General features: G+C 41.9%; 1 protein-coding gene across 1 annotated transcript in view; it reads left to right on the top strand.

Moving 5' to 3' along the window:
- Positions 1 to 14,312, top strand: part of AP3D1 (adaptor related protein complex 3 subunit delta 1) — a 60,282-nt gene extending 45,970 nt beyond the window's left edge. The window contains exons 26-32 of the mRNA XM_075611565.1: positions 54 to 101; positions 222 to 411; positions 1,350 to 1,438; positions 3,076 to 3,161; positions 5,609 to 5,730; positions 5,895 to 5,974; positions 11,215 to 14,312. Coding sequence (XP_075467680.1) covers positions 54 to 101; positions 222 to 411; positions 1,350 to 1,438; positions 3,076 to 3,161; positions 5,609 to 5,730; positions 5,895 to 5,974; positions 11,215 to 11,319 — 720 coding nt within the window. The 3' untranslated portion in view covers positions 11,320 to 14,312. The remainder of the gene's footprint in view (positions 1 to 53; positions 102 to 221; positions 412 to 1,349; positions 1,439 to 3,075; positions 3,162 to 5,608; positions 5,731 to 5,894; positions 5,975 to 11,214) is intronic.
- The last annotated feature ends 1,924 nt before the right edge of the window (positions 14,313 to 16,236 follow it).

Here is a 16,236-nt window from a genome sequence, read left to right as displayed (position 1 = left end):
GTGCACATATTAAACACAGAGGCTCATGTCCTGCATCTCTCCTCCTCTTTCAGCCAATGTCCAGTTACTGCCTTTTGGCTGAGAACACCTATATCAAGATGGTGAGTGATGCTGTAATCTCTCCCTATGTTGTTTGTTACAAGACAGCAGCATAGGGGCCAAAACTAAATATTTTCTTTCCCTCAGTGTAATCCTTCTGCTTCTTTCCCCCCGTGTGACAGATATATGACATCCAGGGGGACCTGCAGAAGGAGAGCCAGGTGACAGTCTCCATTATCCTGGAGAACCGGAGCGAGAAGTTTTTGAAGAACATGGAGCTCAACGTGCTGGACTCTCTCAACACCAAAATGCTCAGGCCAGAGGGTGCATCTGCACACGACGGGATCCCAGTGCCCTTCCAGCTGCCCCCAGGTGAGAGCAGCTGCACTTCTGCATCCCTTTTCCATGCCGAAGGGGCCAGTCTATTGCACGGAAGGCGTTAAACCTGCATTGCAGCCTCAGGCACTTAAACTCGCATTGTTAAATCTTCGGTTGGGCAATTAGAACTTCTGCATCAATTTCTGCCTATGGATGGATTCCACCCCAGAAGCGACTGCATGACGGCTTCTGTTATTAAAGCCGCAATCCTGCCTAGAATTTGTTTACAGAATTAGAACCAGGGGAACCTCCGATGGTCAACCACGCTTTTCAGTACAGAGGACCACCCAGGTTCCCGAGATAATTACTGTGTCCAGTGCTGGGCTTCCTTCAGGGAAAACAGTTTAGCCGTTGCGATATCTGCTGGCCAATAGCAATCTGCAGCTTCATCGGTTGCAATGATTAGTCGACTGCGATGACCATGTTGAATTCTCCCGAGGGAGCACCAGCAACTGCCACAGTAATGATCTCGGTAACCGGGGTGCAGCACTGAAAATAGCACAATACAGCAGCAGGGACCGCCTGCTTCCAAGTATGTGTAAAAAAAATATATATATATATATATATTTACAGTTTTCTGAAGGTTGCTCTATACGGCACCATAAAATACAAGTGCTTTCCAATACCTGATAGCCAACATTATACACCATTATATACGGATGATGAAATATGACCCGCAGAAAATGTGATGATTGTTTGCACCGGTATGTTCAGCTTTGATTTAAGAAGTGATCCTGTTCAGAAGTTTCATTTGGTAAATCTAGTAATGTAAATGTGAGTGTAACTGTACATATGAATCTTCTCTCTGGCTTTCATGCATAGTGCTGTACATGTATCCATCTTCTGGTGTGTTACTAACAGGCAGTATTTGAAGTATTGTCTATCAGCTGTTTAATAGAAAACAAAGTGTCCTTGTTACTCAATCCTTCCAGGTATCTCCAACGAAGCTCAGTTTGTGTTCACTGTCCAAAGTATCGTTATGCCCCAGAAGCTGAAAGGGACGCTGTCCTTCATAGTCAAGGTGAGTGATGTCTCATGTAGTCATCACAAGGGGGGAGGTCCAGTGTGAGAAGGGATGGGAGTCGGTCATTACAATGGCATATGTTAGGGAGGAAAATTAAAGGCTGTAAAAATAATTGCTTTTGGTTAGTGTTCCCATCCATGAACATAAGTTCATGTTATTACGTACATGATAAAAGGTATCTTGTGAGACACCCTCTAATTACAAATAAGGTGGCTACCACTGCAGGATTTCTGATTAACACCATTCATTGCCAGGTAGGTGGGCCTGTTGGAGGTTCTCTGGCAGCAATGGTGTTAATACAATTCAGTGATTTGTGTGTGAGGATTCAGTTGAGGTTTAACTCCCCAGGTAATAGTGAGTTACTGTAACATGTAAGGAACAATCCATTCATTTTTTTGTTTGTTTTTTTAAATACAGGATTGAAGCAGGGTTTTTGCGGAGCTAAACACCGATGATGTCAGCTCCGGTTGCGCCCTGCTTCCAGAGATACTTGCCTCCGAACGCGGTGCCGGTATCGTTCTGCAGTTTAAAGCTCCCGCGACAACGTGGGCCAATAGAAAGCCGCGCCAGGTGATGTCACGGCTTCCTATTGGGCCACAGGAGTTTCGAAAATCTGCCATGTAAACCCTGGAGCTGCTACCAACACCAACTACAAAGATATGCACTCTGGAAGCAGGGGGTCCCAGGAGCTGAAATTAACGGAGTTCTGCTCCGGAGACCCCCTTCAACCCTGTATTAAAAAATGAAGAAAGGAGGGGAAAAGGCCTGGATTGTCACTTTAAAGTGACTTTTCAACTTTTATTTTAAATAATTTTTATATGTAAAGCATGTGACAGTGTATAATTCTACCTTCTTACCCAAGATGACAGTCGTTTGGTTTTCCTGTTATAAATCTGCCACAATCCTCATTGTGTGCCTAACATAATGGCCACTTTAGTCAGTGTGAGGCCGCGCTAAGTGACTGCGACGCTGCCGTCACGCTGCGTTCGCTGGGAAATTGAATTGACTTCCAGCGATTGCGACCAAGCCGTCGCGCCGCTCCTACTATAAGCGCACGCGACTGATTCAATTAATTTGTTTTGACGCGACATCGCATCGCTGGGACTATAAGCGCGGTCTAACTCAGCAGCTACAATGTTACTAAGGTCACATTTATTACAGTTTACAGCTCAAACAGCTGCAAACATTTGCAACAAATTATCACAAATCGGAAAGTGTTGCAACGATTTTGCACTGCTCGGGAGGTGGGTTTCAAACCTGCTATGGAAATCAAAGGATGTTTCAAAACTAATTAAAACATGGCATTAAGAGTTGAATAACAAAAAACAAAAAAAAAGTAAATATCTAATACTACAGAATTGATTCTATTTAAAAATAAATAAATAAGATTTCACATGTTTTGCAGCAGGTTAGATGGAGCTCAGGTTGGTTTGGACAGTTATCATAGACCATGAGTGTACAAGGCACAAATGAGCAAGTACCTATGCAAGGCAAAAACTATTATTCTAATGGATAAGTGCCACAATCCTGATGTCTCTTCAGAGTCACTTCAGAGTTCAGATATTTAGAGAGGGCTAGAAGATCCTACACAGACTTCTCCAAATTATTCTTCACCTGGTGCTTCTCTATTACAGGATGATGAAGGGTCTTCTCATGAGAAGCTTGACTTCAAATTACAGTTCAGCTGCACTTCATACATGATTATTACTCCCTGTTACAGGTACATTTGTTGAACCAGCCTTATTATGTTTTTGCCCTCTCGTTTTGTTCTTGGAACGGTTTTTTTCTACAGCTGCATAGAGAAAAATCCATATAGTAATGATTTCACTGTCCGTGTTGTGATTATTTTATTTATGTTTGGAAAATATTTCCATTTCTTTTCTAATGACCTTTTTGACGGGACTGCACCGCAGGAAGATACCACTTTAAAAAAACCATTTATTTTCTTGGCATTTTATTGAAACTGGAAACAGACAGGAGTTATGAGTCTCACTTTCAGTTATCTCCTAGGAACAACAAAAGGGTTAACCCGCGGCTACAGGGTAAAGCAGGCATGATTTCAACATAAATACAAATTATAGAAAGCAATTGGCAGGTTTGTCTTCTGTAATAAGGGGAGTCTATAAAGATTAAAGACGCTCATACTTGTGACCTGAGCCTTGCAGTATAATATGATAGTGTCCAAACATGTAAAGCTCCCTGTATTTGGCAGCTATGATTGTAGGCAAACTATAGGGTGTACACCCGTATCAGCTTAGAAAGTAGCTTCGGTGGAGACCCAATATGGGCACTCTATCACCATTCTGGATGATTGATTAATTATGTAATATACTTTATTTACAATATCGAATTAAAATAATGGACGTTAAATATGAAAATTGCCGCACGTGATCCTCTGAAGAGTACTATGATAGCTGAAGCACTTGGGAAAGATATGATTTGTATACTTATTTATTTATAAAAGTTTTACCAGGAAGTAATACATTGAGAGATACCTCTCGTTTTCACGTATGTCCTGGGCACAGAGTTATAACAATACATGGTTACATTAAAAGAACAAGGTTATACACTTAATTCAATGACATTTCATGGACAGATAGTTGGAAAAAAGGGTACAGGGGATAAAGGGATTGTGAGTTTCAGATTTGAAATAGAGCAGCTTTAATATCACTTTAACATCAGCAAACGGCTCGCATCCTTTGGATGCCCTTCGGCTGCGCCAATGTCTGTCCGCCTTTGGGGCAATGCAGATGTACATTGGGTTGAAAAATGCAAAAAAGTGAGAGTGCGCAGCTAATACAAGGTGAGACACACAGTGATTGAATTGTGGAAAAAACAATATTGTAGAACTTGTAGGTGCAAGTATCACTAATATTGCGGCTGCAGCCTTTCTTGGGGGGTGGCTCGACACCCTTAGAACTGGAGGAAAAACAAGAGAACAAGGCGCACAACGCACATAGTGAAGCACAGTTAAAAAAGTGAATTTTACTAAAGAATAATGTGTTCTGCGTACATCAAAGTAAAAACAATCCAGCAATGGATCAGTGGGGTTACCACACACAGGGACAGCTGGACACGTCACTCTACACCCGATGCAGGGGAGGAAGCAGTGGACCAGCGGTCATCTATCCCGATAGGAGGGTCCTCAACGTCTGTGGATAGCACTCACTCCGTTTCAGGGTGAAGGGATGGTAAATCCGCAGTGTATAGTCCCGCAACCAAGTCGGTTGCGGGACTATACACTGCGGATTTACCATCCCTTCACCCTGAAACGGAGTGAGTGCTATCCACAGACGTTGAGGATCCTCCTATCGGGATAGATGACCGCTGGTCCACTGCTTCCTCCCCTGCATCAGGTGTAGAGTGAAGTGTCCAGCTATCCCTCTGTGTGGTAACCCCACTGATCCATTGCTTGATTGTTTTTACTTTGATGTACGCAGAACATATTATTCTTTAGTAAAATTCACTTTTTTAACTGTGCTTCACTATATGCGTTGTGCGCCTTGTTCTCTTGTTTTTCTGTACATGGGGGGGGTTGAGATTCAATGCAGCTGTGAACACACAAGTTCTTTGTGTCCTCTTGGCTCATTAACATTCCAGTGGGTGGGGTTGACGTTCCACAAAGTACAAGCAAATGTTAACCCTTAGCACGCTGGTCCTGTGCAGAGGGGAGTAGCTCTTGGGGAGCCCCATCAAGCTGTCCGCCTTTGGGGCAACGCAGATGTACACTGGGGTGGTTGAGGTTCAATGTGTTATATGTTGCAGCTCGTTAGTTTTGAGTTGAGGAAGGATTTTTCTCCGCACTGTGGCAGAATTTGCTGTTTAAAGCAAATGCTTATTGCTGGGATATGTTAACCCAGGGGTTCTGAACTCCAGTCCTCCAGACCCACAAACAGGTCAGGCTTTAAGGATATCCCACCTTCAGCACAGGTGGTTAAATTGATTGAGCCACCTGTGCTGAAGCAGGGCTATCCTGACCTGTTGGGTGGTCCTGAGGAGTGAAGTTGAGAACCCCTGCATTACCAAATGTGGGTTATTGCAATGCGATTCTCTGTTAACAGCCATTGACGTAAAAGTTTGTGAAACCCTCAATAACCCTTGTTGAAGGTTAGCAAATCTCCTTAGTAGCTTTTCACTCGCTACACCTTGCTCCTTGTTCCCCATCAGCGAAGCGTTTGCCAAGCTGCTGAAGTCAGTGGACCTAAATATGAGCTCAGTCAAGGTGGAAGGAACCAGTCTGTCCTTCCAGCACCTCCTGGCAAAGATCTGCTTCTACCACCACTTCACAGGTAAGAGAGTGCGCATGTGTGTAGAGTAAATGCATTTAAATAAATGATCTACGTTTCAGCCCAAAAAGAGACCTTTCTCAAGATTGTGTGTGTGTTGCTGGTTCCTCTTGCAGCCCCACCCCCCACCCAAACTTGAGCACAGATAACTTTTTCTGTCCTTGCAGTGGTTGAGCGAGCTGACACCTGCGCGTCAATGTACAGCCGATCAATCCAGGGTCACCATGTCTGCCTGCTGGTGAAAAAGGTGAGCACCCATAATACAAGTCGCGTCAATAAAGGGTGACTGTAAAGCACATTGGTGCACTGCAAGCCTTGCAGTCCTCGTGCATCCCGTGTAATCTGCTTTTACATGTACATAATTCCCCTTTGCTTCCCACACAAAGATTAGTGTCTTATCACCGGTTCTGTTACTAAAATGTTTTTTTATTATTCTAAGCTGTAGATGTGTAACTTTGTGAGCAGTAAAATGTACTGGCATTTTTCTCACCCGGTCTTTGCTGCTCCACAGTTTTAGCAGACTATTGACCTATCATTATAGGAATGTACACACACAATTCCTTATGCTCTAACCTGATAAATGTAATTAAACTTATGAAATTAAGCTAGTTATCCTCATTAGTTAGTTTTGTCGCTGAACTTTATCAATTATAAATAGTCACATGCAGAGTATGGGTTTAGTCCGCAGAATGTCGATTTCAATATTCAAGGTATTTTTTTAGCAATGTGGTTACCATTCTGTTTCCACTTGTGCTGGTCTGTCTAGCACAGGGCTGGCCAACTCAAGTCCTCAGGAGCCACCAACAGGTCAGGTTTTAAGGATATACCTGCTGCAGCCAGAAGTGGCTGTCAAAATGATTGAGCCACCTGTGCAGAAGCAGGGATATCCCTAATACCTAGTCTGTTTGTGGCCCTTGAGGATTGGAGTTGGCCACCCGTGGTCTAGCATGAAGTAACTAGAGAAGGACAGCCGCACTATATTCCTCCGACAGGCAGGGTTATCCCACCTGAAACGGTGTTCGTAGGTGCAGGAACAATGTTAATGTTAATAAAGGCAGCACCAAGCTGGTGAAGTGGTCTGACCCCATTGACCGGGCGGCTCTCCTTTTCTACTGCAGTCACACAGTCCTTGTTTAACATACAGTGGAAGGGTAAAAAGTGCAATTCCAGGTACTCTTCTGAAAAACCTCTTTGCTTTTTACCTTTCTGTGCAAAGCTTTGGAGACATCTACACCTAATTATTTCAACTTTTGTCTGTTACAAAATTGCAGCAATTTCCTTCAGAGGGAGCAGTAGCGACTTATAACATTATTATTGTTTATTTGTTAAGCGCCAACATAATCTGAAGCACGGTACAGAGATTTGATAATTACATTAACAGTTACATACACATACAAATCAGGACAAAAATGAACAAACATATACAAAAGGTAATGAGGGCCCTGCTCGTGAGAGCTTGCAATCTAGAGGGAACGAGGGACAATGTTTAAAAAATGAAAAGGTATTGTGGCTGGTCGTTGTGGGATGGAGTACACCTCAGGTTGGAGTATGGTCACCTCCATTGCTTCCACCATTTTAGTTGTCTGTCCCATGGGTCATTAGCACCCACATTTCTAGCACCTATAGTTGCCTTCCCTGTAAGAGGTTGTGCACTGAATAAGGAACCTTTTCCTCTCCATTCCCCCTGTGGATATTTTTGAGCTTTAATAAGGGATAATATTTAGGAATACATAGCAGATAACACAATGATTCATAGTAGTCTGTAAATCAATCTGATTTATTAAGAATGGGTCGTGCCAAACTAACCTGATTAGTTTCTTTGAGGCGGTAAATAAATAAAAATATCACTTGTGGTGCATTTTCAGGTCTTAAGAAAGGTGTGCAATCCTGTCTTTCCCCGTTATTGCCTTAGTCCCAAATACCATAGTTACAGTTTTGTCAGTGTTTAAAAAGAGTTTGTTTTGGGAAATCCAGTATTCAAGTGTTGAAAAAGCAGATTGGCATAGATGTTCAAGGTCAGAGAGGCTACAGCTTTGTGCATATAAGTGTCACCTGCATACGTGTGCATTGAAGTGGCTGTACAAACTGTAGGTAGATTATTAATGAAGACTGAAAAGAGTAGGGGCCCCAGAACAGCCTTGCGGGACCCCACATGTGATATCGAAGGGGTTAGAGTTTAAGCCCGAGAGATACATATTGGTATCTACCCAATCAATAGGCCTGAAACCAATTTACAGCATGTTCCACTATTCCAGAGCACTGAAGCTTTTTTTACCAAGATAACATGGTCAACGGTGTCAAAAGCCTTTGCAAAATCTAGGCATATTTCCCAGTTCCATTCCACACTATCTTGTTGCAAACTTATAATAGGGTAGTTACCGTGGAATGGTTTGGGAGCGAAAGCCGTATTTGATTTGGCAGAAGAAATTTGTCTTATTGTAATTGCTTAATTGTGAGTGGCCACATCTTTCCATGACTTTGGATAGTATTGGGAGATGAGATTGGTCTATAGTTGGAGACAATGTTTTTGTCCCCACTTTTGTAGACTGGGACAACTCAAGCAGTTTTACAGATCTTTGGGATATGACCTTAAGACAAAATAGTTGATTAGGGAGGAAAGCGGCTTGGCAATGGCTAGGGCACTGAGTCGTAGGACCTTTGATTGCAGCAGGTCAGGCACGCATTTGCTGTTTAGTTTTAATGTTGGGAGCGCCTGTGTAGTTTCCTGGTCAGCTACTGGGATAAATTGCACTTTTGGGAGGGGGTGGGGATATTGGGGTTCTCACAGGTTGGGCTCTCGCCCTCTGCTCCTCTTTGCTATAACGGAGACTTGGCTGTCTGACTGCACTGGAAGCTACCCTCTCTTTTGGTGGCCTTTCTTCCACACTCTGTGCCCTGATGGCAGTGGTGGAGGTGTGGGACTCCTCCTCCTACTCAATCTGTCGTTACCGAACCCTTCCTATACCTCTCTCTCTCTCCTTCCTTTTGAAGCTCACACTATCTAGCTTTTTTTCTCCTCTCCCTTTCCACGTGGCGCTCATCTATTGCCCACTTACCTCTACTCATCGTCCTTCACCTTTTTCTAACTTTGAATCTGTGCTATCCTCTCTTGATCTACATGGCCCTCTTTCTCTCCTGCTCTCGCCCTTCTAACCCCAGGCTCTGGCTAAACTGCCACACACGCATGCTTCGCTCCTGCACTCACGAAACGCGTAGGATTGTCTATTGCCTCACTGTTTTAATCTGCAATATCATTCACCAATCTGCAATCTCATTCACCTTGTCTGGTTATTCCCGGGATGCATTGAGCTTGCCGAGTGTATTTTCTCAGTCACCGCTCAGCGGAAGAACTCCCTAGCTGGTGAGCATTTGACTTTAAGCTAATCCATCTGCTAGAGTCTGACATCACTTAAGTGCAGGCGCTCCTTTTATCTCGCTACATTGTAGCTAGAAAAAAGAAAAAGTGCTGGAAAAAGCGCTTAAATATAATGCATAAAATATGTGTATACTCAATGTGATAAAAATAAAATTAATCTAAAACAAGAGTACAAAGAAGCTCACATGTATGTGTGAGGTAGACAGCCTGATAACGCTGACTGAACAAAGTCAGGAAACATACAGGGAAAACATAAATACAGACCGGCACCTTGGAAATAAAGTCCAACAAATATCCAGATACACTGGCAAGAGCTATGCTCCTTGTGGGACAGTCATGTTCATCTGGATCAACCTTGTAACTTCGTAGAAGGCATCGGAGACACATGGAATAAAGCACAAAGATATTACATAGTGTATACTGCTGTAAATATAGGACAAACCAACATATAACACTATTGAACAACACTGACTAACAAAAGACAGAAAACAAACAACATTTAACATACAAACACAAGGCTGTAAACACAATTTAAACTAATTTATTAAAATATAAAATACACAAAATATCCATAAAAAGAAGGTTCTCTGTTGTAAGCAGGATTCTGGTTTTAACCACCAGATCGCCTTCAACGGGACAAGTTAAGCTCGCATGTGTGTCCAAATCTTTAGTGAGGCAGCTGCTACTCTCCTCCAACAGCACAGGCGTCTGCAGCTCCTGTGGCAATACTGTTTGTGTGTTCTGTGAAGGCACATGCTGGGGGTAGGGTCTGCTCCTGGATGCTGGATACACAAGGGCTTCAGCTGCTGTACAAACACTTCCTCTGGTAGCCGTGACCTATGACCCAGTGTTTGTGTGCATGCGCACGTGTGCCTCCGGGTGCCTCTGTCTCCCAAGCACCGAATCCAGCCACCACTGTGAATGTGTGGCGAGACTCGGCAGTGTTTTTAATCTCCGTGGCCTGAAATGGTGGTTTTCTGCGCGACAGCTGTGTGTCCATTAGGAGCGTGATGTCATCTGCGTTACGGATTTTCGTTACAAGATAAGGATTTTTTCTCATGGAAATGTGTAGGCGCCAGCAAAGAAGTTTCACTTCAAAAATACAGTTCTTAAGTTTCGGATTATTACAAGAACATACAGTTTTATAATAAATGCAGACAATGTAATCAAATAAAAGATAAACAGAGTTCCTATAAGTTACCACTAAACATTTATAAGGTTTCATCCTCACAAGTGTCTTGCACTGAAAAGTATGAGACTTTACGTATCTTGCTGACATCACACAGTTCCTTGGTTGAAATCTAACTCATAATTAAAAAGTAGGGCTTTTTATTATAAATGTCTGTCTTTAATTGAGAACAACATAAGCCCACCCCTTTCACCAATCTCTAATGACCGTTTTACAACTAAAAAGAAAAAACCTTCCTTTGCCTTTTAGACTTTCTAAACTTTGCCTCAATATACAAAATACTTCATAACTTTGTCTAAGTATTATAGAAACAAACGCCATCATCACTGTTGCGTCTGTGTCTTTAATATTCACACCTATATATTAAATATGACTACATAATGTTTATTTTTTATTGGAGAATCAGATATCCGAGATTATACACAGAAAATCCTTGGGTGGGGTTTTGTATCATTTGATTCGTATAATCACAACGGTTACAAATATCTATTTGTTCTTGCAATTTGCTGTCTGGCCCATGATATCGTCATATTTAGTAAACTTACTCCTTTTGGATTTCCTTCTTAGCCAAGCCCTCTGGTATTTGCAGATCCCCTTAAGAACACCTTTCAAGGTGCATTTAAGAAGGTCCCATTTTTTTCTAGTATCAGAGAAGCCATGTTTCAATTCCCCAACTTGCAAGCCAAGATATCCGTATCTCTAGATGCCATCAGTCTTATACCACCTGCAAAACACAGGCCTGGAGACAGGCCATAAAAACAATTCTCATATTTTAAAAACAATTTGTAACCCACATTAACCCCTCGTGCCAAAGTGATTAAAATACGTTCTCTCATGATAGTGAGTGGGGTAGTAGGTGTCCAATGGAGCAGCACCACTTCATAAATATTCCTCCCTTTTTTTTTTTTTTCCTCTCTTCCAGGTTCCAGATGTCGACCAGTCAATATCCATCGATGGTAAATGCAGCGAATCCTCCCTCCTCAGCAGCCTCCTCAGTGAGATCAAAGAGACGCTGGCAGAATCCTGAATGGGGACCTCCTCTCCTCCCCATGTACCTATTCCCTCTCTGTCCCCACCTCCCTGCGCACCCTGCAAGACGCACCCAAACAAAATCAAAAGCGGAAAGTAAAAGCCCCAGACATCCCAGTGCTCCTTCCGACCCACACGCGCATGTTCTATCTCTTGGCTTTTTTGCTGCTACCAGGCCCTTTGTGGCCGGGAAGGGATTGATTTTACTTTTGCTGGAAATTGAAAGTTATTTTTGAATTTTTATCATGTTAATTTTTTTTTTTTTTGGCAGCTGTTAACACCTCACTGGGCCTGCGAGGAGACTTTTTTTTTTGTGTGTCTGAAAGTTATCCTCTTTATAATCCCAATGCATTGCTTGTCCCCTTCACATGGAAGGGGTTAAAAAGCCCTAGAAAGAAGTCTTAAAGTGCTTCTTTTGAAGAAGATGGTACCAAAAAAAGGACCTTCTTCGCTTCCCAGTATAACCACCTAGGACATTTAAGATTCATTTTGCACACCCACTGCATATAAACATACTGCAAAACAGAATAATATTGATTTTCTGTAAATTAAAGTTTCTTCTGCTCAGGGTAATTCTGTATTGTCTGAAGCAGCCATTTGAGCTGTTTTCGCATGAAAATAGTCATTGATTTGAATGGGATTTTTTGACCAAAAATGACCCAAATGGATTTGGACAATATAGAATTATCCCTTAGAGGCATCTGCTGACCCTAAATGCTCTCTAAGCACAGTAATCCTCTGTGGGGATGGACTTGCTTACCTGTTATAACTGTAGTTTGGGGGGTATTGGTATGGGCTAATATCAACATAGCAGACCTGCTAATAGCTTTGAAGGAATAGAAGTGTGACATCTCTCAACCTCATTTTACAGTGCAACATATTTATTTTCAGTGGATGAAAGACCTTTCCAAAAGGTGAACTGCCATTAGATTCCATTATAAAGATACTGCTTCTCACTTTTTTTTCTCTCTCTCTCTAGTGCATGTCAGGGTGATCCTTCTTTCCCCCAAACAGGTAGATAATTCCCCTGGCATGCGCTGTCTTTGCTGCATATTTCCAAGAGCAGAACTTTACCGCAAGTACCTGGAAACCACAAAGCTCTGGCTGTGTGTTTAATATTTTCTATCATTTTTGTTTTTGTCTCATTGTTGTGTTTTTGTTTTGCTGGTGTGTTTCCCCCTCATTAGCTGTACTCCTGAGGCTGAAGTCTGCTTTTACAGACGGAAGAGTTTTACAGTCTGTGCTGCAGTTTGGATTTCGTTAGATAATCTGCACCTGTATCCCCATTTTCTACCAGAGTTGCCTGCAATGCATCGTGAAGCAATTTGTTGCAGGCCTCTTTAGCAGCAAATGGATTCAGGTTCAGACATCACTTTGGTATGGGGGAAATTGACTGTGTGAAACCAAACTCCTGCAGTGCCTTATTGTAACTTCCTAACATCTTTTCACATCTTGGGGTTAAAATCTCAGCCCAGGTCAAATTGGGCACATGCACTTCAATTGATGTGTGAAGTATTACATCAAATACCTAATGGGCTAGATAGGGTGAAAGGGGGAGGTGAGATTCTCTAATAGAATAGACTGCAAACTAGCATTAAAATGGATGAGTAAGGCCAAATAGGTTTATTTATTACCATTAATGTATGGAGTAATGTAGCACTTGTTGAATGCAACGATAACAGGAGCAGCTCCTAAGGGTTTCCTATCACCCTTATCGTGTAACATTTGCACCTTTACCTTCCTTTACTGTGTCTACCATGCAAGACATTCCAGTACAATGTACCCCAGGTCTCTCAAAGTGTTTTAATGAACACCACTTCGGAAGGTTCCTTAGTCCCGATTGTGTATGAACAACTCGCGTTCCCCTTTCTTTTACTGGAAGGCAGAACGGTACGGAGTTGGAGCACATACAGTGCGGGTTGGAGCCAGTCCATAAAACTAATTTATTGGGTGGTGATTTGCAGAATTTTTTTTTAGTAACACAAAGTGCATTCCAGCCCAAAAATACATAGTACCACGTGTTTGTTCATTAAACCGGCAATTCCCAACCAGTCTGTGATGAGGGCAGAAGCTGAGTGTAGCCTGCATCTTAAAAACTGTAAACAAGTTTGGGCATTTTGTGTGAAGAAGTCCTTAGGATCGACATGAAAGATGCTCATGGTGTAACATTTGAATCTATATGACTCGCCTTTAGATGTGTACAAGAGAATGCACATCTAAACGAAGAGAGTATTGTATTTAAGGAGTACTTTAAACTGTTGCTGTAAACGAAGCATGCAATAATTTGCTGGTGTCTCTGACAGCAAAAGCATTAGTATTGATTCCCATGCAATGTTTCACAATCTGGGACAAAAAAGAATTTGTGCACCTATCAAGAATTTAATTTGACAAAACATAAGACATAACCCCTTAACGGTAGTGCTTGTCACCCTGCTGTACAATATAATAAGGTAGTCTTGAAAAGCAAGGCGATCTTAACCCATGTGGATCATTCCTGTAGAAATGGCACTGGTCACTGTGTAAGAGACTTTCAGGTTTATTAGGAAATCAAGGGGATATTAGACGTCTCGACTTGGGTCTCTTTCCCCCCACCCTCGTCATATAAAGTTCTGTACCACATCTTCCATAAACTATACAGGTCAGTTAGATTTTGCCGTGTGTGCCTCTGCTGCAGTGCGTTTGGGGACAGTAATATTCGTCATATTCTCAGGCTGTGCCTAACCTACAGACTTCTGACCATCAGATTCAAGACGTCTCGCTGTGTCTCTAAATTTGTGTCAATACTCTTGGTTTTGGTCCCCTTTTTGTTTCCCCCGTCACGTTCGCATGTAGAGTATCTTCTATTACAGAACCGTGTGTGGTGAATCTAGAAGTTTTCAATCTGTATGATGTGTTATAATTCGCTATCAACATTCCCTTTAAAAGAACCTAAAGTACCACAAAGCTGCTGTAATTGTCAAGATGACCCACAATAAAGTTTAAAAAATTGTATTTTTTTTGTCTCTTTAATGCCGATTCCTCCCAATTACTGCAAAAGCTAAAGACCCAGCAGGAAATATTCAAATTAGCATTACTCTCGCCACTTTGGAGATGGTAAACTTTCGAAGTAATCTCCTGATCAACAATGTTTTAAGTAGCGTTTTCTGGCATCGGTCATATTCATTATTAACCCCTCCGCACGTAGTGGGCTTTGCAATACATTATTGTGGTGGTAATTCATATTGTGGTGTTGCAATATTATTTTCTGAAGTACAAATAGAATAGAGAAAGCAGTTTGATTGGCTGTACAGTATGTTCACTCCAAAGCGGGGCTGGGTTCAAATAAGTGTTTCTGGCAAGGATTAGTAAATAATGCAGCAGTTATATCAAATGTCACATATTTGGTATTCTGGCTTTTGAAAGAAGAAATAATCAATTTCAACATGATGTTGCTTTAATTCTGAAAGGTAACGTTAGTGTGGAAGTGGATGCCATTCTTCCTGTGCTACACAAGACACCATATCCTCCTCGGTCACTGCATTCTGAGTTCTGCAACAAGTTACTTTGTGCTGATAGTGTTGGGTTCTGTATACAAATGTTGCCATTGTGACATCACCCAGCTGCAGCATTTGCAGGAGCAGCAGTGTCCATGTCGAATGCCAAATCATGGGTACAAAATGAATCCCCTCCTACTTCAATTATAATTACACATGGGATACAGATCTACATGAATCAATTGTCTGGTCAGACACAAAAAATGCTTGAGGCTTTAGAAAATAAATGCAGAAACCCCATGACACACTGACAGAAGAGAGAGGAGATTATCTTTCTATAAAATGAATGGTCTAAAAATATTCTGCAGACAGTGGGAGGCTTGTTTTGTAGGGTGCATGTGTTCTGAGATGGGGTCAGGATATTTTGCCTTGAGAAACATCCGTCCTGCTTCCTAATAGACGCATTTTAATTACAGCTGAATTGCAAGCTTTGACACAATTTGCTAAACATCTTCTGCTTAACCATATAAAAGGATTAAAGGGATACAGCTAGTAAAGTAGGTGAAGGTTAGGATGTGCAGAAAGTGTTATACAGTTAGGTCCGGAAATAATTGGACACTGATACAAGTTTTGTTATTTTGGCTGTGTACCAAAACAAATTCAAGTTACAGTTAAATAATGAATATGGGCTTAAAGTGCAGTCTATCATTTTTAATTTGAGGGTATTCACATCCAAATTGGAGGAAGGGTTTAGGAATTGCATCTCTTTAATATGTAGCGCCCTCTTTTTCAAAGGAACAAAAGTAAATGGACAATTGACTCAAAAGCTGTTTCATGGACAGGTGTGGGCTATTCCTTCATTATTTCATCATCAATTAAGCAGGTAAAATGTCTGGAGTTGATTCCATGTGTGGCATTCGCATTTGGAAGCTGTTGCTGTGAACCCACAACAGGCGGTCAGAGGAGCTCTCAATGCAAATGAAACAGGGCATCCTGAGGCTGCAAAAAAAAAAAAAAAATCCATCAGAGAGATAGAAGGAACATTGGGAGTGGCCAAATCAACAGTTTACTACATTCTGAGAGAGAGAAAAAACGCACTGGTGAGCTCTGCAACACAAAAAGGCCTGGACGTCCATGGAAGAAAACAGTGGTGAATGATCGTAAGATCCTTTCCATGGTAAAGAAAAACTCCTCCACAACATCCAGCCAAGTGAACAACACTCTCCAGGAGTATCCAAGTCTACCATAAAGAGAAGACTTCACGAGAGCAAATACAGAGGGTTCACCACAAGGTGCAAACCATTCATAAGCCTCAATAATAGAAAGGCCAGATTAGACTTTGACAAACAATATCTAAAAAAGCCAGCCCAGTTCTGGAACATTCTTTGGACAGATGAAACTAAGATCAACCTGTACCAGAATGATGGGAAGAAAAAAGTATG

The sequence above is a fragment of the Ascaphus truei genome, chromosome 8 (assembly GCF_040206685.1).
Source record: "Ascaphus truei isolate aAscTru1 chromosome 8, aAscTru1.hap1, whole genome shotgun sequence".
In the NCBI taxonomy this organism is placed as follows: Eukaryota; Metazoa; Chordata; class Amphibia; order Anura; family Ascaphidae; genus Ascaphus; species Ascaphus truei.
The sequence above is the reverse complement of the archived record's forward strand: the minus strand, read 5'-3'. Positions and strand labels throughout refer to the sequence as shown.